A 25,759-nucleotide genomic window follows, 5' to 3' on the forward strand; every position below is an offset into this window, starting at 1 on the left:
TTTCTGTTACCTATATCCCTGGTACTAAGAATGTTAAAGCCGATGCTTTATCTCGCAGCTTCTCTCCTACGGTCGGTGCCGAGGAGGAGGAGAGCATTTTACAGAAAGGAGTTGTGGTGGCGGCATTGGACTCCGTTTCGGAGAATGGGATTCTGAAAACTCAAGATGATGCTCCATCTAACACTTCCCATGGGAAGTTGTTCGTGCCTAGAACCTTTAGGAGAGATTTGTTTGTGGATTGTCTTGAGTCTCGGTTGGCAGGTCATCCAGGAATTTCGAAGACTAAGAGACTTATCAATCGCAGTTTTTGGTGGCGTGGACGGCAGAAGGAAGTCATCAAGTGGGTGCATCAATGTACTGTGTGTGCTAGGTCAAAGGCTTCACATACTCCTGCTGCGGGGTTGCTTTGCCCTCTGGAGGTTCCTAGTGCGCCTTGGACGCATCTCACAATGGATTTTATTACTGATCTTCCTGTGTCCGAGGGTTTTACTGTCATCTGGGTGATCGTGGACCGTTTTAGTAAGATGTGTCATTTGGTTCCCTTCATTAAGTTGCCCTGCGCCAAGACACTCGTTAAGGCGTTTGTTAAGGAGATTGTCAAGCTCCATGGCGTTCCCACGGATATTGTTTCTGATAGAGGACCTCAGTTTGTGACTCACTTTTGACGTGCTTTTTGTGACAGGTTGGGAGTCCATTTGTCATTTTCATCTGGTTATCATCCTGAGTCTAATGGACAGACTGAAAGAAAGAACCAGGATGTTGAACAGTTTTTGCGTTGTTTTGTGGCGGACAATCAAGAGGTGTGGTCTGAGTTTCTGCCTCTCGCAGAATTTGATCTTAACAATCATACATCCTCCTCTGCTGGGTGTTCTCCTGTTTTTTGTTGTACTGGGAGACATCTGTCTTTTGGTTCGTTCTCCAAATTTGGGTCGGCGGTGCCGGAGGAGGAGAATTTTTCCGGTGATTTGGAGAAAGTTTGGGCTAATGTACGTTGCAACCTTCAAGAGGCTAACAAGAAGTCAAAGAAGTATTTTGACAGGAAATGTAAGGAGGTTTTGTTTACTGTGGGTGACATGGTTTGGTTGTCCTCAAAGAACCTGCGGTTGAGGATTCCCTCTAAAAAACTGGGTCCTAAGTTTGTGGGTCCATTTAAAGTGCTTCAGGTTGTTAACCCATCTGCTGTTAGGTTGGATGTCCCTACTTCCTGGAAGATTAATCCTGTGTTTCATGTTTCCTTGTTGAAAAAGGCTGATGTATCAAATAGGGACGCCACTGTCACAGTTCCTCCTGTGGTGGAAGACAGCGAATATGAAATTTCTCGTATCTTGAATTCTAGATGGCATAGAGGGAGATTACAGTATCTTGTCTCCTGGAAGGGTTTCGGTCCCGAAGACAACCCCTGGGTAAGGACGGATGATGTCTCTGCTCCTAGGCTTGTTAAAGCTTTCCACAAGAGGTTTCCGGATAGGCCTGGGCCTGGAGGATCCGGAGGATCCTCATAAAAGAGGGGGTACTGTTAGAACCTTTCTGTTTGTTTTTTCCATCTTGTGTTTTGCGGTCACGTGACCATCTGCCTTTATATTCCAGCTCCGCCCTTTTGGCTGTGCTGGACTTCAGTGTTTGACTGTTTCTCTAGCCAGGTGCTTCGGTGCCTTTCTCTGTCAGTTCGCTTGGTCCTTCTGGGACCTCTAGTACCTTTTTGTCAGTTTATCTTTTCGTGTTCTGCAACAACTTCTCTGTTTAGGAGGTGTCCCATTTTTGTCCCAGTCCTTAGTTCTTTTAGGGACCCCTCCCCTTATGCTATAGGTCTTTGTTCAGACTAGCCAAGTACTAAGGTGGGTCTGTTCGCTAGGAACAGTCATTCCACTACATCGTAGGGATTCAGCTTAGTCTTACTGTAGGGACAGCTTTCCCCTATCTTTCCTTAGTACTTGTTGCAGATCATAACAGGAGCTCGTCAGGGATGTTGTTCCAAACATCTTGGAGAATTAGCCACAGGCTTGTGCAAATCCTTCAGTTTGTTCATTTGTACAGAGTCCTTTTAGGACATGATCATATATCAAAATCAAACATCAGAATGATGTCAGTTTGAGGCTAAATACCCTGTCTGAGAACTGATTTTGACAAGTGATTCTGAGAACTGATTTTGACAAGTGATCCTGACAAGTGATTTTGACAAGTGACTTTTACAACTGTAATAACAATAAAAAAAAAGGTCACTGTTTGCTGATGGAACTTGAACCCAAAACTCTACGTCTAGAAGGCAGTGCACAATTGAGCTATAAACTCAGGTGAAGAAACCCACGAGTTCTATTTGGTTATATGATTTTCAGTGCAAACCTGTCTGAAACTGATTGGGACTTTCAGAAATACCTCCTCCAAGCCAAATTCAAATGATGCTTGATTTTGATGTGTGAGTCTGATGTGTGACTTTCTTCAAACATCAGAATCAGAATCACAATGACTTTTAGTCACCTTGAGTATTTTCATGGTTAATCTCATAAGACAAGTAAAGCTCCCTGTCAGTGTTGCTTGACTGGATAGCTCAATGTTAAGGCATCAGCCTCCAAAGCTACCATGGCTTGGTTCAAATCCCATAGGGAATGTTATTCTTTTTTTTGGAATTATGCTTATTTAGCACACAAACTGCAGAGGTGTTTTACTTTTAATATCTATATCTAACATTCTGATTGTCATCCTAACGTGTTAAGAGTTTCAGACACGCTGTCTATTTGCATTGTAAATTACATAGCCAAAGTAAATTGGGAGTTTGCAGACAGTTCTTGGGTGGATGGAAAGAAAAATTTACAATAAAGAAATTTTATCATTAGACCCCTTTAAGAAATTATGCAAATGGACAGTTACTTGGAAATAGATATGTAGTAAATTAGTGCCTCCCAATTTACTTTGGCTATGTAATTTACCATGCAAATAGACAGCGTGTAAGAAACTCTTAACACATCAGGATGACAATCAGAATGTCAGATATTAAACGTAAAACACCCCTGTAGTTTGCGTGCTAAATCGGCATAATTAAAAAAAAAATAACATTCCCAGTGGGATTTGAACCCAGACATTGCAGCTTCAGAGGCTGATGCCTTACCATTGCACTATCCAGTCAAGTGATACCAAGCTTTTCTTGTCTTATGAGATCAATCATAAAAATACTCAGGCTGACTAAAAGTCATTCTGATTCTGATGTTTGAAGAAAGTCACACATCAGACTCACACATCAAAATCAAACATCTTTTGAATTTAGCTTGGAGGAGGTGATTCTGAAAGTCCCAATCAGTTTCAGACAGGTTTGCACTGAAAATCATATAACCAAATAGAACTCTACAGCTTCTTCAACTGAGTTTATAGTGCACTAACCTGGCTTCTGGACACAGAATTTTTTTGTCAAGTCCCATCAGCGAACAGTGACATATTTTTTTTTATTATTATTACAGTTGTAAAAGTCACTTATCAAAGTCACTTGTCAGGATCACTTGTCAGAATCACTTGTCAGGATCACTTGTCAGGATCTCTTGTCAGGATCACTTGTCAGAATCACGTCAGGATCACTTGTCAGAATTACATCAGAATCACTTGTCAGAATCACGTCAGGATCACTTGTCAGAATTACATCAGAATAACTTGTCAGAATCACTTATCAAAATCAGTTCTCAGACAGGGTATTTAGCCTCAAACTGACATCATTCTGATGTTTGATTTTGATATCTGATCATGTCCTAAAATGGACACTGAGGTGTTTAACAATTGTAGGAGGCTGATGGACAGGTCTGGTCACATCCTCCTCCACCAGCAGCCGTTGTAGGACAGAAGTGCTGGTCAGCTTGTGGGCAAAGTTTGCAACTCTTTTATCAGTCTTTTTCTCAGCTCTTCTCAGCTGATTTATGGCTACAAGCTACATTAAAATTGAATGTGCAGGAAAACAAAGAGCCTGTAACATCAAAACGATGCAAAACCTTTAATCAATTCCAATTGCAAAAATGATTTTTTTACCCAAAAATACATTAATTTAAGGAAAAAATATATATTCCCAAAAATGGCCAACTCCTTTATTGACTTTGATGCTGTTTTAAAAGCAAAGTGCTGTCACACCAAATTTTTGATTTGATTTAGATTTCTCTTTTATCCATTCACTTTCCATTATGTTAATTGACAAAGATTAAATATTTCCACTTCTGTTTCTTACTTTGCAGCATTTTTCTTCATCTGCCTCTACTGTATAATATACACCCATGTATACACACAATTGTTCCAAACTATTTTAACTGGTTACTGGGTTTACAATACACATAAATAAACTGAAACATAGAAATATGTAAGATAGTATCTTGAATTACTTTGTTCTGAGAATATTGTTTGTGTCTATGCGCATACCTTTTACTAATGGAATTTTTTCAAATCTGTTTTTAACAAAGTAAGTCTGAATTCTAATAAGGAGAGCATGACGCTGTTACCTTGAGCACTGGACGATGCACCGCTTTCTATTGCGGATTCTGCCTCCGGTGGTGCTGGGTTATGAGAAATAAAATGACTTTGCCCACTTTGTTTTTTTTTAACACTGGGTTCAAATACTATATACACATCGTCCTCGGTGGATGCAACTAGCAATGGTTCTTCATCGTGTTCAACACCCTTCTCTTCATCTGAGTATTCATCCAGTTCATCTCGAGACTCGATTTCATTGTTATCTGTTCTTATTCCTGTGACAATAAAAGTAGATTCAGTTTTATATAACATTGCTTATGTTAGCAGCACATTCAATTGAACATAATAGCCAATCATTCTGACACAAAGTCAAAGATTTTTGGAACATATATCATTCTTGCAGAGATATGTAACAAAATGCTTGCTTTTGATTTTCTTGAATTATATTTTCATTATATTTCATATTTGCAGGGAAATTAAAAGCATTTTGAGAGGAATTCTTCTAAAAACCCAACTTTTGTAGTCAAACTTTCAAGGAGGGCTACTCCATTGTACAGCTTTTTTTACCACTTTTACCCTCCCAATTCAAACCAATCATTTAATCAAAATTTTGATTTTGTTTTTACGCTGGTATAAACAGTGCTTTTATGAATGCTATATCGTAAGTGACACACGCGTATGTGACACATTGAAATCAGATAGGGCAGCATAATGGGGAGACAGATTCCCCATAAATTCAGAGTCTACATTTCTAAAAAAAAATAATGGAAGAAGGGAAAATTCTCATTCGCCCTCCTCATTCAGTGTCATTCAGTTACTAGCCTTAAAGGGGTATTCCCACCTCCAAGAGTCTATCCCAATATATATTAGGTGTAATAATATTAGCAAATACCTCCAATTTGAAATGTAGCCTAGTTCTCCTGATGCGCTATGTTGCTTACAGGGCACTGCAGTAGCTTAGATATCCATGGCTACTTATGACCACGAACAGCTGTCATTATGTGAGTGGTCGTAACCATGGATACCTAAGCTACTGCAATGCCCTGAACATGGGGTAAGCGACATAGCAAATCAGAAGAATTATACTACATTTTTAATTAGAAGTATTTGCCAATATTATTATTATTATACTACATATTGGGATATGACCGTGGAAATGGGAATACCCCTTTAACTGCAGAGCAAAGATTTAATCACTACAAATTGTTTGGTGGCTGTTAACACTGTATAAATAACATTAGAAAGAATTATGTATTCACATAGCCAGATCAAGAATTATCTATTAGAGAGCATAAATCTCTCCAAGGACAAAGTGTCCCAGCTACAAAAGAATGGAATAAAAGGTAATCATGCTATTCAGATCTTCCACCAACTTAACCATTCACTTGAATTGATCAAATGAAGTAGAAAATAGGAAATTTTAGACTCTGTTTGACGTTATTTTCTGAAATTTCTATGACTATCCCATTCATCATCCCACTCAGTTTCCACCAAACAGCTCTATTTTATGAACATAACTGAACAAATCTACACTGTTTGAATTTATTTTAACACTTCAAAAAATGTAGCATTTGGAAGACTATTAGCCATAATTGAAGACTTGGGTTTCTAAACCGAGACTCTGTCCATTTTATAAATTATTTTGAGAAATTACTTTTTCTGCCTGATATTATCAATCATTACATTTTAATAATAAGTTAATATTTTCTTTATATGGTTATAACAGTAAAGTGATTTTCCTCCCCTGGGCAAAATGTAATATACACACTGTTACGATTCAGCTCTGCTAGTCAGTTCCAGTTGTCAGCACGTGACCACAAGTATCTTATTTGCATTTTTTGGTCATGTCTGTGATGACTAGCTTCTCATCTGCTTCTCATCCGTTTTATTATATTGTATTGAGACCTCTCGAAATAGCTAGCTGTGCCAAATCCTACCAGTGTGTATATTACAAACTGATGAAAGAAAGGTTTTCTTAGAGGTGGAGTGGGATTAATATGCTATTTGCTCATGTCAAGTTCCCTTTCAGTGGTAAGGGGCATGACATAGTAAAGCTAAATTTGCTGTACTTTGCATTGGGCATTCCTATTTTTTCTTGATGGGTGAGAATATTGTATGGCGGCTGACAGAGTTTGTCTGCCAGGGTTTCCTTTTAATCCTAATAAACCAAACCAGATAGACAACATTGCAATCTTCCCACTGTGTGAGTCAGCACCCATTACCTTGGAAGAAGTCGACCTGCACTGATACATCGGGTTCTGGAGGCAGACTTTCAGGCAAACATTCATAGTCGTCTTTGCTATGGAGATCTTCGGTAATGGAATAAAAGGACAAAGGAACACACATAGTTTCAGGAGAACATTCAGAATTCTGATCACATTCTGTATTCTGCCAGTCACCGACGTCTTCAGAGCTGTGTTCACTGTTAACCCATTCTTCTTCTTTATCTGTCTTGCATGTCTCATCTAAAAATTTGATGAAATAATTCTTAATGTGTTATGTTAAATGACATAAGCATTTCAAGCTCCTAACACCATGTTTTCTGATGTGTTAAAGATCACCTACATGTAAAGGGCCTCAGTATTCTAACGTTGAACGTGATACAGTATTGTATACACTCCTATACAAGTACACTGAATTCCTCATGATTTCTTATCTTCACCCCAGCACTATCAATATCACCGTAAAATTGTACGAGTCACTTTTTTTCAAACTGATGAGGAATGCAATTTACTGAAAACGTTGTAAAATCCCTAGTTTTTCCATGAGTCGAGATTGGCTTTGTAGTACATTTACTTTAGTGGTCCCCTTCCGCTCCCAGCCTGTATCTTGCAAAAATCCTCATGTAACATACAGTATATGTCATACTTCAGCATGCCCCTCCATTCATTAGACTATGGCAATGTCTGATAGGATAAACTGCTTCTATAGAGTGTGCTGGTGCCTATCACAATGTCTATGTCACATGGCAATATCAGCCGCTAGCATAATTAAAGGAAATACGTCGCCTGTTTTTCCTACCCCATCTAAGTGCAGCATGATGTAGGGGCAGAGACCATGATTCTAGAGTTATATTACTTACTGGGCAGCTTGTTTTCCTTATGATAAATCACTGTTTTATCTGCTGCAGATTTACCAGTTCTCTGAATGCTGAGCTCTGTATAACCCCGGCTACATCACTGATTGGCAGCTTTCTGCCTATGCACTGAGTACACAGAAAGCTGCCAATCAGTGGTGGGGGCGGGGTTATACAGAACTCATGTATATGCTTGACTTATTAGCAACAGGTTAATTAGCCCTGTAGTGATAACTAGCTGATATATCACTCATTTTATGAAAACTACACAAGGCAGACTAGTAAGTGACACATTGCTAGAATCAAGGTCTCTGTCTCTACATCATGTTGCCCTCGGATTTGGTGACAAAAACATGGTGACAGGTACCCTTTAAAAGGAAACAAAATGAATATTTAATAAAATTTTTTTTGGGATTAAGTTCAACATGTTGTTGACCTTAATATTTATTTAAGTACATGTATTTGGGGCTAAAATAAATTTTGCATTTTGGTTTCATTAAATATTTTATACATTTGCCTTCTATTGCCTCTGTGTTGTACTGTCTATTGGTGACTGCAGAATGAGTTATCTGACGATCCGCCAGTGTGCTCGATCATCTAGCGGGGAGTTGTAGCTTTTTTATCTATTTTTTTTTTCTGAGCTCCTCTCGGCTTATTTATAACCATAGACCACATCAAAGATGAATGTGCAGGGAAACAAAGACCCATAAGAATCAAATGGTGCAAAGTTTTTAATGAACTGCATATTTTTTAGTCCCAGATATAGCATTTTAGAAAAAAAAGAATGTCCCCAAAGGTGGACAGACACTTTAAATACATATGACTGTAAATCTTCCCACAATTATATTAAGATCAACATTGTCTACTTTTGTTACATATAATATAGAATAGTGACTACATTGGAAAAACAACCCCTATAATTAGGGAATAAATAACAAATCGTTGGCCATTTAATGTTGGTTTGTATGAATAGGATTCATGTTGGCTGTAATTAAATCTGGAAAGGTCTTACATTTAACAATATATCTGTGATGTGTGATTAATGGAGATCTCCATACCAGGATCCCAAAAATCATGAAAATGAAGGAACTAGAGTTTTTAGATGAGCAAAATATGACAATTTTTATTTATTTTTTTCTTTTTACCTCTGCATATTCTATAATCTTTGTGCGTCTTCAAATCTTCTAGAATGGAAGATCAATCTCATAAGGATGCAATAAATCCTCTCAAAAATAATTGCAAACTATTTTTCCATGTCAACATTTAACCAATATCAAATAACTAAACCATAACAAATCAGAAATGAAGTTCACACGGAGGGCGGATTTAGTGGTAGATATCTCATTATTGTCTTGAAAATGTTATTATAGGTTGACACCAGTCTCGTAGACACAAAGAAGGAAAGAGCATATATGAGTCATAAGCCAAAATAAAAAGTCATCGCACTCAAGCTATCCTCGATTGAATCATCACTGAAACTCAGATACAACTATCCGCTACTGTTCACGGGTCATCAGCACTAATACTAATGAGAAGAGATAATAGAATGGGTATGTTAACATGGCTAGTACAACTAAAATAGAAAAGAATCAGCTTTTCCAGTAATATACACAAGAATATATAACAAGCAAAGCACAGAAATGAAAAAATCCCATAGCCAGCATCCCAGGTAAATCCCACTCGTCAGCAAAAAGTGAGTACATATCTAAATGTTAAATATTAAAATAAAACTTTTAATTACTAAATTTAAAAAACAGATGTGAAAAAAACACAATATTTGAATAAATAATAAAAATACAAATCCAGACTAACCGGACATGTATGCAAAAAAGTCCAAACCACAAAGATGGCCAGACGAATAACAGAAAACGTCACCTTATATAGCAGACAATTTAGAGAGCAGATTTTCCTGACAATAGTCAGCCAGCCTTACAGGCTTCAATTAATAAAAAAAAGTACCTTACTTGAAAATTAAATTAATTCTGCATTTTATCCCACTAGTGACCAAAGGTGCAAAAGAAGGTAATGGAACAATCTCACCAGTCTGTTGTATCCAGAGAGGGAAGTCCTTGCTCATCAGTCACTTTTGCAAGGAATCGTCTGTACCCCAGGACGGGGATAGGGGTGTGAATAAGGCCCTGTCAGACTATACTAGCCCTGTTATCCCCAAATGCTCCGACCCTGACAAGGGCAGTCACCGGCTGACCCTGGACAGACTTCACCCTACAAATGCCCTGTATGCCTCCCGATCTGTGTCTATGCATCTTGCTTGTTTAAACAGGTTTTCACTTTGATAAGAATAGTTGGATTGCTTTAAAGAGATTGATCTGTGCAGACAGCTGCTATAATAACAGTTGATATATAGAACAAAATAATAAAATCAATTATTAACATTATTTTTAAAAGCATTGTTGCTGTGCAGCATTTTTTCCCACACCTCCTTAAACCATTTGCACAGTAGTGAGTATTTTGACCATATCAACATTGTTATGTATATTTTCCAACTAAAAGTTGTATAAACTTGAATTCTTGTTGGTTTAAAGCATATCCGGTGATGTGTATTTGTGTAATGAGAGAGGATGTGGCCTAAGGATAAAACACTCTTTATCAAGGTGTGGATAATAAGGCAGCTTTTTTGCTCATACAAAATGGGTCAAGAAAAGAGATTTAACTGACTCTGAAAAAATAAAAATGATATTGGATATTGGGGCATGATAACAGTACCATTAAATGTTTGGTTGAAAATAGTCAACAGGATCACATAAAACATGTTAAGAAAAAGATGCACATTAAATAATAAATATTTGAGAAGAATGAAACACGATGGTGCTCCAGGCCAGATCAGCAAGATAAGAACTGTCCACAGGCCCGCTCCTGTCTCTCTTTGTGTCTGTCTCTATGATGAGGAACATACTCTGCTCCGGGGCGGCCTGTGGTCAGGTCTTATCTTGCTGATCTGGCCTAGAGCACCAAGGATAGACCCTGCCTACAGTCCTGCCCTGGAGCACGGGCATATCATTAACTCAAAACTGAAAGTACACAAGAACCTTAAGACCGATTTCTTCACCTCAGGTATCATATTAATCAGTGCAGCAGCCCCAACATGACACTGCCTGTAGTCTACTTATCAAAATCCTGCTGACAGGTTCCCTTTAAGTTGTGTTAACGTGTATGAAAAGTTTATTACAAGAAAAGAGTCTAACGTAAACCAACCAAGAGATGGTGTAAAGTGCAACAAAAATGCACCAAATTCATCCTTCAGCAGCAACGTGAGCCACTGTGATACATTTGGCCCATTTTCAAACTATCAAGTCTAAGTTTACACTTAGACTGTATATTACATTGCTATAATGTCTGCGCTCAAAATTAGAAAAGCTAAGAGTTTGGAACATGGGAAGACATGTTGAATATTTTATGCACTTCTCTGCAGTGGATTGGCAGTGCTGCCCCTCTTCCGCTAAGTACACTTATTAGACTCTTTCCTTGCTCAGTTGGCCAAGTAGCGTTCATGAGAAAACATTGCAGCGGACAGAGTGATTGTTTTCTTAAACCCCTCCCAAAGCTCTCGGCTATTTTGTGATGGCAAATTTTAAGGAGCAACGCATCAACATCAAATTCTGTTTTCAGTTAAGTGACGAGAGGGAGAACCATCTGAGAGTGTGTCAGGAATTGAAAGAATAAGCCCAAACTGACCCTGATTTTTTGGCAAAACTCATCACAGGGGATGAATCTTGCTTTTACGCCTATGGTCATGAAACGAAATAGCAGTGGAAGACAGTTTCATTGCCCAGACCAAAAAAAGCACGGCAAGTGAAATCAAATTTGAAGTCCATGATGGTTTGTTCTTTCGAGATCAAAGGAGTCGTTCCCGTTGAATTTGTTCCTCAGGGCACCACAGTGAACCAACATTACCATCTGCAAGTGCTGAAGCGCTTGCATGAAGCAGTGAGAAAAAACTGACCTAACTTGTGGAAATCGGGGGATTGGCTGCTTCATCATGCCTCCACAGCGATAAAAATCAACCATTTTTTTTAACGAAAAACTGCATGACAACGGTTTCTCACCCCCTTACTAGCCCGACCAAGCCCCCTGCAACTTCTTTTATGCCCAAGAATGGAGAAAACCCTAAAGGGAAAGCGTTTTCAGGACGTAGAAGAGGTTAAGAAATTATAGCTGGAGGCATGTAACAGCTTTAGTTTGGAAGAATATAAATGTTTCTAACAGTGGGTGGAAAAACATCTGGGACAAGTGTATATCATCTAATGGATGGTATTTTTAAGGGGATTAATGCTTTCAAGATGTTATCTTGAATTTAAAAAACTGTAAATAAGTTATTCTCGTTTTTTTGGGCACACCCTCGTATAGAGTGAACACAATTAAAACTGTGTTCCATTTTAAAACCAATAATAAAAGAATAAGTAAAGACAATTTGTAAATAATCTTTAATGAGCATCTAAACATTGATTTTATTTTAATAATCTTGTCCAACATGGAAAGTTACGAAACCTTGCAAATCATTTTTTAGGGGATTTGTCTTCATTGTAGTAAAAAAGAATTGTATATAAGTGGCTTCTAAATCCCTGTTTTTCCCAAGTCTATGGTATTTGCCTGACTTTAGCTGCATTGATTTCTGAATGTGTTAATTTGGTGTACAAATGATGGCAGTTAAAGGATCAGCTTTCCACAGCACTTCTGTCTCACTAACTCTGGGGACAAACTTGCTGCAGGAGATTGTTCTGATAAGCATAACATTCTCAGGTGGAGACAGCAGCTGACCTGTTACTGCCATCATCTGTACTCCAAATAAATACAATCTGATATCAATGCAGCTAAATGCTGGTAAATAGACTGAGGAAAAGCAATGGCCTGGAAGACAAATCTTATTAAAATGACTTGCAAAGTTTCATTTACATTTTAAATATCCCACTGGTTTCTGTCTGCAGCTTCTACGCAGACCTAATTGCCTCCATGATGACAAACTACAAACAAATTTTAGATGTTTTATACCTATAAAAATACTTGGCTATATTATTTAAAACAAAAAATAATAGCCTCTTCGTACCCAGATTTGTGGAACAGAAACAATTTTTTTTTATTTTAATAAGATAAATCATACAATATTTTGCTATTACTTGTTTTTCTAAGAGAAAAAAAGGCAAAACAAACTAAAAAAATAAGAGTAAGACAGTGTTAAAAATATATACGTTATTACTTATTAGATCAGAAAAATGAGGTAAAAAAATGGATCACACAAGAAAGCGGACATAACCAGCAGGAGCGGACAAGACTCAGAATAAGCACCTAGAGATCTGGGATGTTAAACAGATGACACCCTGATGACAAATAAAGCACCGTAGTGCCAGGCGATATATATTGTATATATAAAATAATATATCTCCCAGATATCACCAGGATTAAAAAAAAAAAAGATTCATACTAATGCTTATCATCTAATGCTTTTTTCTTATCATTTGTGGATTATTTCTGCTTTTTTTAATCATCAATCAGAGGGCGATATCCTGACTCCTTTGCACACTCTTGGCATTCTCTTGATGAGCTTCAAGAGGTAGTCACCAGAAATGGTCTTCCAACAATCTTGAAGGAGTTCCCAGAGATGCTTAGCACTTGTTGGCCCTTTTGCCTTCACTCTTTGGTCCAGCTCACCCCAAACTATCTCGATTGGGTTCAGGTCTGGTGACTGTGGAGGCCAGGTCATCTGGCGTAGCACCCCATCACTCTCCTTCTTGGCCAAATAGCCCTTACACAGCCTGGAGGTGTGTTTGGGGTCATTGTCCTGTTGAAAAATAAATAATGGTCCAACTAAACGCAAACCGGATGGAATAGCATGCCGCTGCAAGATGCTGTGGTAGCCATGCTGGTTCAGTATGCCTTCAATTTTGAATAAATCCCCAACAGTGTCACCAGCAAAGCACCCCCACACCATCACACCTCCTCCTCCATGCTTCCCGGTGGGAACCAGGCATGTAGAGTCCATCCGTTCACGTTTTCTGCGTCACACAAAGACGCGGTGGTTGGAACCAAAGATCTCAAATTTGGACTCATCAGACCAAAGCACAGATTTCCACTGGTCTAATGTCCATTCCTTGTGTTCTTTAGCCCAAACAAGTCTCTTCTGCTTGTTGCCTGTCCTTAGCAGTGGTTTCCTAGCAGCTATTTTACCATGAAGGCCTGCTGTACAAAGTCTCCTCTTAACAGTTGTTGTAGAGATGTGTCTGCTGCTAGAACTCTGTGTGGCATTGACCTGGTCTCTAATCTGAGCTGCTGTTAACCTGCAATTTCTGAGGCTGGTGACTCGGATAAACTTATCCTCAGAAGCAGAGGTGACTCTTGGTCTTCCTTTCCTGGGGCACTCCTCATGTGAGCCAGTTTCTTTGTAGCGCTTGATGGTTTTTGCAACTGCACTTGGGGACACTTTCAAAGTTTTCCCAATTTTTCGCACTGACTGACCTTCATTTCTTAAAGTAATGATGGCCACTCATTTTTCTTTACTTAGCTGCTTTTTTCTTGCCATAATACAAATTCTAACAGTCTATTCAGTAGGACTATCAGCTGTGTATCCACCTGACTTCTGCACAACACAACTGATGGTCCCAACCCCATTTATAAGGCAAGAAATCCCACTTATTAAACCTGACAGGGCACACCTGTGAAGTGAAAACCATTTCCGGTGACTACCCCTTGAAGCTTATCAAGAGAATGCCAAGAGTGTGCAAAGCAGTCATCAAAGCAAAAGGTGGCTACTTTGAAGAACCTAGAATATAAGACATATTTTCAGTTGCTTCACACTTTTTTGTTAAGTATATAATTCCACATGTGTTAATTCATAGTTGTGATGCCTTCAGTGTGAACGTACAATTTTCAAAGTCATGGAAATACAGAAAAATCTTTAAATGAGAAGGTGTGCCCAAACTTTTGATCTGTACTGTATATATGCACACACACACAAAAAATATTCCCTAGTATGACGGTTCTCTTCTTGTCATCATGGTGCTCTCAGTTTCGCATCCCAGATCTTTATGTACTGTATCCTGAGTCTTGTCCTCTCCTGCTGGTTGTGACGCCTTTCTTGCACTGTGTGATCCATTTTTTAACCTTATTTATCTGATCTAATAAAGTATATATTTTTATACTTTTTTTTAGTTTTGTGGTTGTTATTGTTGGTTTGGTGATTTTTTTTCTTTTAGTGAGTGTTCAATTTACTTTGTCTAGAATTACCATCCTCAGTTACTGAGTGTGTACCTATTGATTCTGTGTTGAGGTGGTCTTCTTCCCACCATTAACATTGGAATATTTACTTATTTTTCTGGCCTAATCATAAATAATGCTATAGGTCATTTTCAAGACGCAATATGAGAAAGGCGTTACTGACATTGCTTTGCTAATAAATCATCCATATGGTTGACTTGTAGGAAAATTATCGAATATACTTGTGTGGGTGTGAAATTAGAAGGAACAATTGCCATCAGAAGAACGTCAAAGAAAATCCTGAAATGAGTTGTAACACCAAGGCTGCGATGAACCATATTGATCCCATATTATATTGTCTACAGACAACATTCAAACAAATTGGATTTCCAACCTGGTTAATTAAGTTTTAAGCTTTTGTCAGAAAAGTCAAATCAGATAAATTGACGGTGGGAACCGATAAATCTTCCAGGTTTTAACATAACATCACATTTAAACAATGGCAACTAAAGATTCATGAATCACATTAATTGGCAAAAAGTCACTCTTTCTTTGGGATAAAAGTTAAAATCAGATTGTAAACAGCAAATGGCGCTTAAGCATCTACCATCAATATTTTTAATTACAAGCTCAGCGTTGTCAATATTACTGTTGCATTAATATGCATAGCTCAGATAGGACAAAAAGATGTTTATACACCAAAGAAATAAATCTTATTTGATTAATATTTTACATTAAATATTTATTTTGGGTGTGAATCGTTGCAGGTTGTAAGTGTTATTCATTATATAGTTAGGGTACATACATCATCTGGAGGTTAAAATGATTGCTTACATTTAGTTTAAATGGGATCTGTCAGCAGAATATTACACCCAAAGTTATTTATATGGGCATGTAGCTCTTTCAAAGACATGTCCAGCAATACCTTTTCATGACCAGTCCATTCACTCATTACTGTAAAATCAGGTTTCGAATTGATATATGTAAATCAGGTTTTGAATTGATATATGTACAAATGATGCTTTGAATCTGGAGCCTCTGTCACTCCAGCTCTATTCCCTTCCCAGCTCCGCCTCCTCATGCTTGACTGACGAGTCCTTTGTCTGAAGTCACATAGCATAGAAGCTGTCAGTCAAGCAGCAGGAGGCAGAGCTTGGTGGGGGATAGAGCTGGAGTGACTTAGGCTACAAATTTACAAATAGCTTTCAGCCTCAGTTGCATAGCAACTTACACACTATTCTCAGTAATGGAGGAACGGACTGGCCATATAAAGGTATTGCTGAACTTGGTTTTGAAAGAGCTACATGAAATAGATTGGGATGTGAAATCCTTCAGACATATTCCCTTATATTATGTTTTCTTTGTGCGTGGCTTTGGCTATTTGTATTGGAGACTTTCACTGTGGAAAAGAATGCTTGCACTTGGGTTTGGCAACTTATGTTTGATAGAAATGTGGCACCCCTGCGGGTCCAGTTGCCACAGAGGTACTGCATCTCAGCCAGAGGTGTTATACCCCACTCACAGGAAAGGAGGGAGCACTACCTGGGACCCACCCACTCACATCCAACACTACACCACTCCATTAGGGAAGGTCCAGATAGCTCCTGAGGGAGAGCACAGACCCGGTCCCTTTCTGGAGGATGGAACTTGGTAGAGGAGGTGCGTGCAGGAAGTAGCTTAGGGAAGCACTGAAGGAAGAGTATAAAAGGAAGGGCAGAAACATCTAGAAGAGTTCAGTAAATGAGGACCGTTCAGGAGTAGGGTCCAGACGGAGTGGGGGCCCAGTCAGAGGGGCCCAGTAGGAGAGAGAAGACCAGAGCAGTGAGAGAGGCTCCAGAGTGATAGAAGGGATCTTAGGGGCAAGGGAAGTACGGAGTCCGCCTGTGTGCCCGAGTTCACGCTGACCGTGAAGGGATCAGGCCGCAGTAGGGGACCGGCCCCAGACGAGTGGAGGACTTCAAGACTCAGCTAGCAAACCGGAGGTTGCGGTATCTTCAAGTGCCGTAGCCAAAACCCACACGCATTCGCTGAAAAGGTGGCCATATAGGACAAAAGGGGACAGAAAGGATGTCGCCCGACAAGGCCCGCAGCCACTGGCTCGGGATACTGTGTGTGAGGTGCAGGCAGGAGGGCGAGAGGCAACGCAGAGAGACGACCCGGGAAGGTACACAAGAAAGGGGTCTCGTTCAAGTGCACCCAAGTTATCTGAGAGTTGGCTGGATCACTTCCCCGGAGGACACAGGACTCGCTGGGCTGTTATAATCTGGCTGTTGTAACCTGGAACTCCATAAGAACTGTGAGTAAACACTTGAAGACTGCACCCCACTGTGTCCTTGACTTAATTGCTGCGTCACCTGCCCTGCACTACAACACCAACATCCCAAATCCCTTATTTAACTGCCCTGAGGTCTAGCTCTACCTGTGGAGAGCTGAACCATCTTTGCTGTGTCACCAACAGCCCCAGTGGACCTGAATAGAAGCGGCGGCATGCCATGGGTGGTGTCACAAAACTCTACTCCCCATTTGACTTTCTTTATTTGACCGGACTGGGCCACGGACCGGATCACTGCCACCGTGACTACCCCCAAAAGGACCGGCCTGGCTACCGAGTACCCCACGGCCCCAGGGCCGCGTCAAAAACAGTCTATGTATTGTATGATCTTGGCGCAGTATGCCTTTTTTGTGCAGGAAAAAGTGCTCTCTAGACATTGTTTGACAAATACTGGACAGTACTTTTTCTGTCTTGGCACTGCATTTTTAAAGTCTATTCCCAAAATGGTAAGTTATAATCTAATTTATTGATTGCTGGAGCATCTGATGGCTGGGACACCCAGCAATCATGATTACGGGGTTCTAGATTCTGGGAAAAGGACTCTGGAGATCCCAGTCTTGAATGGTGTGGTGATGTGCATGTCAACCTCCACTCCATTCATGATCTATGGGACTGCCAGAGAAAGAAGAGTACATGCTCGGCTATTTCTTTCAGTTCCATAGACAATGAATGGAGAAAAGGTCACTCATGCACATCACTGCTCCATTCAAGACAGCTTTGCAGAGCTCTACTCCTGGGAGGAATAGTCGGACCCTCAAAGATCAGTAAGTTACAAGTTTGTGAATAACCCTTTATCTGGCTACTTTATACCACAATATGGGTAAAGTGTGTACAAAAGTTTCTCTATTTTGTGTTTTTTAAAATTAAAGTATTTTAATATATTTTTAATTTATTCTTGTTTTTTGGAGGTTGGAGTGCCAACAATCTCTAGTATATCTGCATCATGTTTATTAAGCCTTATCTTATAGAAATAAGAGCCAAGGAACAGTACAGAAGGCATCCAAGTGAATACACTTCTCAAAAAAGTGAGGTTTTTCCGCTATGCACTAATAACTAATAAAAATGTCAAACACTAATATTTGGATAAGCGTACAGAATAATGTACGTTGTGTCATATGTGTAGATTTTAATGATTTAACAATTTTAAATATTTTCCAATCTGTAATGATATATTATTATCCACTATAGCCTGACAACTGATGCTACACATTGAGATCCTACAATTATAACTTGCTATCCATTTATGTGACATTTGTTCCTCACCTTGCAAACAAGGGTCATCAGTTTTAAATGGTCCAGAAGGATTCTCCACAGAGAGTAAAGGACAATAATCATCCATCAAGTCCAGCATCTTGTATGAACTGTTGTACTCTACTTGCTCCTCATCATATTCGTGTATGTTTTCTACAGCATATTCTTGTGCATCCTTATCAGATTCATTAACAGTGTCCGCTTGTGTTTCATTGTCATTATTACAGGAATCTATTGAAGATTTTTGATGCGCTGTTTTTACAATTAGAACAATAAAAATTATTATTTTTAAAAAAAATCATTGGTGCAAACAAGACATTTATACTGTACATATAAAGTACAATGGTTTTTCTTGTTCTTATTGGAATGTGCACACTGTAAATTCAGTGTGAAGGCAGCAAAACCACGTAGGAACAAGGAGTAAAGAAATGTGTCAAACAAATCAGAATATGAGTTAAACCTTTGATTCCTCAAAGTATCCCCTTCTACACTATTGACAGTTTTATACCCCTTTGGCATTCTCTCAAGCAGCTTCATCAGGTAGACACCGGAATAGCTTACAATGAACATGTATGCCTCATCAAGAGATCATTTGTGGAATCACTGGCCTTCTTAAAGTGTTTGTGACATTCAAGCATCTTTTGTGGAGGCAGTGTTGGTGCATAGTTCCATACAGTGCTGAGCCCTATTCCATAACTATATTATGCCATAAAATGGTAAGAACCTCTCAACTAAGTAGATATAAATGACATTCCATGTTTAAGAGTTTAATTTAAGACTTGAAAGACAGTCAATCTTCAAAATTACTAGAAACTTGAAGGTATCCTCAAGTTCAGTCATGAAAGCTATCAATTACTATGTTGAAACTGGCTTTCAGAAGGACCGTCCTAGGAAAGAAAGATGAAGAATTACCTCTGCAGCAGAGGATAAGTTCATCAGAGTTACAAGCCTCAGAAAATGCAAACTGACAGCACCTCAGAAAACAGCCTTAATAAAATATGCATAGACATCAAGTAGCAGACATATCTCAACTTCAACTTCCAGAGGAGACTACGAGAAGCAGGCCTTTATGGTTGCATTGCGGAAAAGAAGCCACTAGTGAGGACAGAAAACAAGAAGATACTTTTTTGGTCTAAGCAAAACAAGGACTAGACATTAGATCAGTGGAAATCTGTACTGTAGGCTGATGAGTCAAAATTTGAGATTTTTTGTATTTGACAACTGCCATGTCTTTGTGAGATGCATAAAAGGTGAGCAGATGGTTTTGACATATCTAAAGTCCACCATAAAGCTTAGAAAGGGAGGTGTGATGGTGTGGGGGTACTTTGCTGGTGACACTGTTGATTAATTATTTAAGGCACACTTATCCAGTCTGACTACCACAGCTTTCTCCAATGCCATGCCACCCCATCTGGTTTGTACTTAGTGTCGCCATCATTTGTGGTACAATAGATTAATGAATCAAAAACGTCTTGAGAAAGTTGACTATGAAACGAATGTTGGGGTTGGAGCAGAGGTCCATCTTTTCATCTTTGTTTATTCGTGAATTCAGTATTAATCAATGTATTGGCCCTTTAACACCTTCGCAACCCTGGGATTTTCCATTTTTGCATTTTCACTTTTTGCTCCCCTTGTTCCCAGAGCCATAGCGTTTTTATTTTTTGGTCAATATGGCCGTGTGAGGGCTTATTTTTTGCGGGACGAGTTGTACTTTTCAACGCCATTACTAGTTTAACCATATTTTGTACGGGAAAACGGGAAAAAATTTCCAAGTGCGGTGAAATTGCAAAAAAAGTGCAATACCACAGATGTTTTTTTTATTTTTTTTACCAAGTTCACTGAATGCTAAAACTGACCTACCATTATTATTCTCCAGGTCATTATGAGTTTGTAGACACCAAACATGTATAGGTTCTTTTTTATTTAAGGGGTGAAAAAAAATTCCAAAGTTTGTTAAAAAAAAAAAAAAATGGCACCATTTTCCAAGACCCGTAGCGTCTCCATTTTTCGGGATCTGGGGCTGTGTGAGGGCTTATGTTTTTCATGCCAAGCTGAAGTTTTTATTGACACCATTTTGGAGTAGATCCGATGTTTTGATCGCCCGTTATTGCATTTTATTGCAATGTTGCGGCGCCAAAAAACGTAATTCTGGCGTTTAGAATTTTTTTATTGTTACGCAGTTTACCAATCAGATTAATTATTTTTTTATATTGATAGATTGGGCGATTCTGAACGCGGCGATACCAAATATGTGTATGTGGTTTTTTTTTAAATTATTTTATTTTGAATGGGGTGAAAGGGGGGTGATTTAAATTATATTTTAAATTTTTTTTTAATATTTTTAAAAACATTTTTTTTTCACTTTTTGCTTGCTTCTGAGACTAGAAGCAGCATTTGTCTGATCACCTCTGCTACATAGAGGTGATCAGCAGATCACCTCTGTGCAGCAGAAATGGTCCTGTGCTATGAGCGCCGACCACTAGGTGGCGCCGCTCATAGCAATCAGCTCATGACAACCGCAGGCATCTGCTGCAGACCCAGGGTTGTCATGCCCACGTGATGGGGTCACCGATGGGCGGGGTAAGTGATGCGCTTCCGGCGCGGCGCTGTTAAATGCCGCTGGATTATGATTCCACCCGCGGCTGTTGCGGGCACATGTCAGCTGTAGGAATCAGCTCAGCCCCGGAGCCCTCACTGAACCGGGGGTTACAGCCTTGTGCGTACAAATACGGCACAGGCTGTAAAGGGGTTAATTGTTTGAATAATATTATACTGCCACCTGTTGGTTACAACTATATACATGATTTAATTGTTGCACTTTAGCCTATTTTATATTTAATAGATGGGATACATTTATTTAGTTAGTTAATCATGTACCTTTGCCATGATCACTATTCTCTTTGTTTTTAGTTGATTTTAATCATGCCCAATTGTATTTCTGTTGTTATTATATGATTTAATAAATATTATATCTTTTGCTCATATCTACTTTATGAGTGTCTGTTTTCTGTTGCTATATTTTGTTTAGTCAGATGTCAGATTTAAATGACCCATAGCACAACTAGCCTACTATGGAAGGGTTATGTAACTAATAAGTGATGTGTCTGATGACATGGCCTCCATAATCACTCAGACTCAATCCAATTGAGATGTTTTTCGATGAGTTGGACCGATGACTGAAGGCAAAGCAACCAAGAAGTGTTCTGCACTTCTGGTTGCTCCTTCAAGATTGTTGGAAAGCCATTCCAAGTGACTACCTAATGAAGCTGCTTGATGGAATTCTAAAGATGTGTTAAGTTGTCATCAGAGTAAATGGGGGTACTTTGAGGAATCTAAGGTTTAACATATATCTGGCTTTTCTTTACATGTGTTACTTTATTCATTGTTTCCATATATTCCTTTGTGTTTAGTTTGAATCTACAATTTGCACATTGTAATAAGAACAAGAAAAAACATTGTTTTAAAGCAATATGTATAGCACCTGACCACAGCTCAAAAAAGATTAGCTTCCTTCTTCTATTTAGAGCTCACCATGCTCTCTTCAAGCACCACATATATGGCCAGCCCCTGGATCAGGGATATTTAGCAAATTAGCTCACTGACTTCTAGTAGTCAAATTACTGAACTTTGTCCTCAATTTATTTTTATTCCATATCCAATGTTCATAGAACTTTGGCATCACTGATATGCTGCATCCCTATAAACCAAGACACTCTGTCATGAGACAGTTTGATGATACACAACCCCTTCTCGATGTATGGGGCAGTAACACATCAGTGCTATTAAAGGTCTGTGAACATTGGTTATGAAATGAAAATAAATGGAGGACAAAGTTTAGTAATTTGACTACTAAGTAGAGAGTAGTAAATATTATCTATCCTTACTGTGAACGACTATACATGTGTCCAAACTTTTGACCGTTACTGTACATTTGACTTAGTTGTGCTACTGAAGTTGTACAAAAATATATTAATAATTAATTTCTAGCATTTATACATCCATTTTATAGGTGCCTTAAAATATATTTTTTTTTTTATAGAACATTCCTAAAACTGAAAACAGTGTGTCACTCACCTGTCCCGGCTCCAGCTTTGAGCTTTGCTCCCTCCTTCCCTGAGAGGTAGCTCCCTCTGCACTGCTGCACATTGGTTTACTATGGTAACTTTGTGCACACCTCCGATGTTTTAATCCAAGGCCTTTTAAAGCTGGCTCAGAAGGCTGCATATCATCTGGTTATTCAGGTAGCCAATACACCCTGCTAGCATATGCTTTCAATGAGTCAAGCTGACGCGCCCCCTGGGCCATATTCTTTAGGGGGAATATCCGGAGCCGGATCAGATGGGAGTTGTAGTCTTCCGAGTGGCTGTGACCCGGTCCGTGCCCAGGGTGTCAAACTCAGTTGTATGTGGCAGTCCTACAGATGTTATTAAGTTCTTTATTGTCGACTACGCCACCCGTTGTATTGCGGTCACTATGGCCGCCGCTGCAGCAGGGTCCGCTGAGGCTGATGGTGTTAGTGCAGCTTTTGGTGGTATAACCCCCAACGGGTGGGGTATAGCCTCAGGGGGTCAGGTGCAGAGGATGGGGGTTGTGGTGGTGCAGCATAGATGTTAAAGGAAGACAGAGTCGGGTTGTGCAGTTTAGGGTATTTACTCACTGCTGATGTTCCGGTCACTCCAGCTTCAAGTGACCACCCGAGCCGTGCTGCGTCCACCAGGTCCTAGATTCAGCCAACCCCCAAGCAAGTCCGGAGCGTGACCCTGAGCTCTCCTTCTGTCCTTTCCTCTGGCCGTCCCCACTAGTGATCCACCTAGGTCCAGCTCCCTCGGGCCTTCTGTTGGGAGACCCTTGGCCTTGGGTTCCCTGACCCTCCACGTGGTATGCCTTCGGGGTGGATGTGGTGGGTGGCCGTGGCAGACGCTGCCCATGGCCTCCGGTCTCTGGCTAGGGTGTGCTTTTGCCCCCACCAGCTTGGGATCCGGTACCCTAATGCCAACTCTTCACCCGCTGATGGACTTTGGGTTCTCAGAGTTCCTTTTCTGTTTCCCCCTCTGGGTCTTTCTTGCTTTCTCCTCTCTCTCTCTCTGGGGCTGCTCTGCTCCTCTTCCTCTGACTTCTCTGCAAAGACTCACAGACTGACTGACTGTGGCTGACTGACTGACCCTGATCTTAGATGGTGCCCACCTTAAATACTCCCTCTATGTGTGAGCTCAGGTGACCAGCACCCAATGAGCTCCTAACTTTACCCAGGCTGCTCCCCCTATCTGCCCCTACACTACTGGGATGTACCACCCCCCTCCCACTCCAGCCAGGAACAGACTCGGTCGTACCTGCACATTTCTAAGTGGGAGTACCGTTGGTCTGCTCCTCGGAAATGGGATGTGTGTAGTGCATGCAGCTAACCGAGCTCAGTTCCACACTCCATCCTTACCCGGGAGTGGAATATCACACCTCTGGCTGAGGTGCAATACCCCTGTAGCAGCCGAATCCTCAGGGTGCTACATTCCCCCCTGGTAAATCACAGCACGTCCTCGGGCTGTAAGATATAAACATCCACAACATACAAAAATTTTTTCATATCAACAACATAGTATAAACATATAAAATAACATACATTAGCAGCATCATATAACTCTTCATATAAAACATTCTCGTCGCCTCTGGCTCCTCCTCCGGTCACTGTGCAACGTGTGACCGGGTACAGTGCGACAGTCTTTTCTTGAAAAAAAAAATGGTTTTCCTATAAAACCGGTAGGGGGCGCTTTAGGACGCGCAACTATATACAGGGATTATGGCCGCTCTCAGTCCTCGGCCAGGTATTGGGGAGGAATGACCGCTCTCAGTCCTCGGTCAGTGGGATTTAGGGAAATACGGGTAACAGTTCACACTTGCTGGTCCCAACGGGGACTATATTTAGCAACAGTAACAGTTTCAGTTCACGGTGCCCCGACGGGCAACTATATACAGCTTCTGCTTCGCTGTACTTAACGACGGCGTCCTCCTGCTCTTTCTTTATGGTTACCTTTGGCTTCAGACCCGTTCGGGCACGTATGCTGGGCAAACAGATCTTCTCCCAGTTGCGGCACTTTTGGTCTTATGGGCGCGGTGGTGTTAGCGCCCGGGTTGCCCGGGCCTTGCGGCCAGGCCTGGGGTATCTGGAAGGTGAAGGGCACCGTAAGGACGGCGGCGCCCTGGGCTACCTGGCCCTGCGACCAGGCCGGGGGCTCCGCGGAGGTAGGGGGCGCTGTTGGTATTGCGGCGCCCGGGGGTACTAGGCCTTGCGACCAGGCTGGTGGTACTTCCTGCTTGGTCACGCTCGGGGTCGAGGCGTGTGACGTCACAGGGGTCGCGGCTCACGTTTGAGGCCTAGTCTGCGGCGGTGACGTTGCGGTTACGGGCACGGCAGGGGGTACTTCGGGCTCTGCGACGGGGAGCTGGGGCAGGTACGCGGTTTCCCGGTTTGGGGTATAGACGTCCCCTTTACCTGCCTCCACTCGTTCGGCTCCCTTCTCGGCGCCGTCTCCGGCCTTCAGTCCTCCCGCGCCATCCTCAGAGGCGGTCTGTCTCCTCGTCTCGGGTGGCGTGCTCCGCTGACAGGTCTCGGTCTGCTGGGCCATCTCACGGCTCCACTCCGCCAACGTCTCTCGCTGCACCCGGGCCATCCTCCTTGCGAGGCCCTCCAGAGCGGTCTGTGCACACTCCCGGTCTCGGGGAAGCTGTGCTAGGACCTCCACTAGGCCTAGTGGGGTCGTTGTTTCCAGCAGGCTCCTGACCAACGGGTCGGTGCTGCTCTGCTCTCCTACAGTTGTCTCCAGCAGGCTCCTGGCCAGCGGGCCGGTGCTGCTCTGCTCTCCCTCCTCTGTTTCTGGCAGGCTCCTGGCCAACGGGCCGGTGCTGCTCTGCTTTCTCGCCATCTCCGGGTAAGCTCCTCCGATACTCTTCTCCAGGCTTCTTGCCTCCGGGTGCGCTCTCTCCAGACTGCTCCAAGCGACACCCATCTTTGCTCTCCTCTCCTCAGTCCTCCCACTTCGAGGGCGATCCCGGGGCCACTTGGTGATTGTCAGCTCCAGGGGCAGTTCTTTCACGCTGACAGACACCTCTAGCATCACAGTCTCTGTTGGTGGGGGCGGTTTCCACTTTTGGCGCCATTTTCGGTCCTGGCCCACGATGGGAGGTGGCCTCTCGCCATCCTCTGGCACGCCCATAATGGCGTCCGCTCTGACAAGGCGGGAAACCTTTGAAAATGGCGGGAATCGTCTCCCAGTGGCGGGAAACTCTGCAGATGGCGGGAAAAAGCTGTTAATGGCGGACAACCGGCGGGAAACGATCTGTGATGGGGTCCGATGGCGGGGACCCTCCGGAACCGGCAGGAGACTTCTTTTTGAGGTAAACTCGTTCTTTTCTTCAGGCACGCAGTACCCGGTTGTTGCGGGCACGTAATCCTGCCGACTACGCCA

The 25,759-nt window shown here is 41.3% G+C and overlaps 1 protein-coding gene across 1 annotated transcript in view; it reads right to left on the reverse strand.

The window, feature by feature from the left end:
* The window catches only part of BANK1 (B cell scaffold protein with ankyrin repeats 1), an 857,480-nt gene that overhangs the window by 116,082 nt on the left and 715,639 nt on the right, over window positions 1-25,759 (reverse strand). The window contains exons 9-11 of the mRNA XM_073639073.1: window positions 18,315-18,554; window positions 6,660-6,902; window positions 4,467-4,712 (exon numbers count right to left, since the gene is read on the reverse strand). Of these exons, the coding sequence (XP_073495174.1) occupies window positions 4,467-4,712; window positions 6,660-6,902; window positions 18,315-18,554 (729 nt within the window). The remainder of the gene's footprint in view (window positions 1-4,466; window positions 4,713-6,659; window positions 6,903-18,314; window positions 18,555-25,759) is intronic.

The sequence above is a fragment of the Phyllobates terribilis genome, unplaced genomic scaffold (genome assembly GCF_046119375.1).
Source record: "Phyllobates terribilis strain yellow unplaced genomic scaffold, ASM4611937v1 Scaffold_1__5_contigs__length_1240528914, whole genome shotgun sequence".
Taxonomy (NCBI): domain Eukaryota; kingdom Metazoa; phylum Chordata; class Amphibia; order Anura; family Dendrobatidae; genus Phyllobates; species Phyllobates terribilis.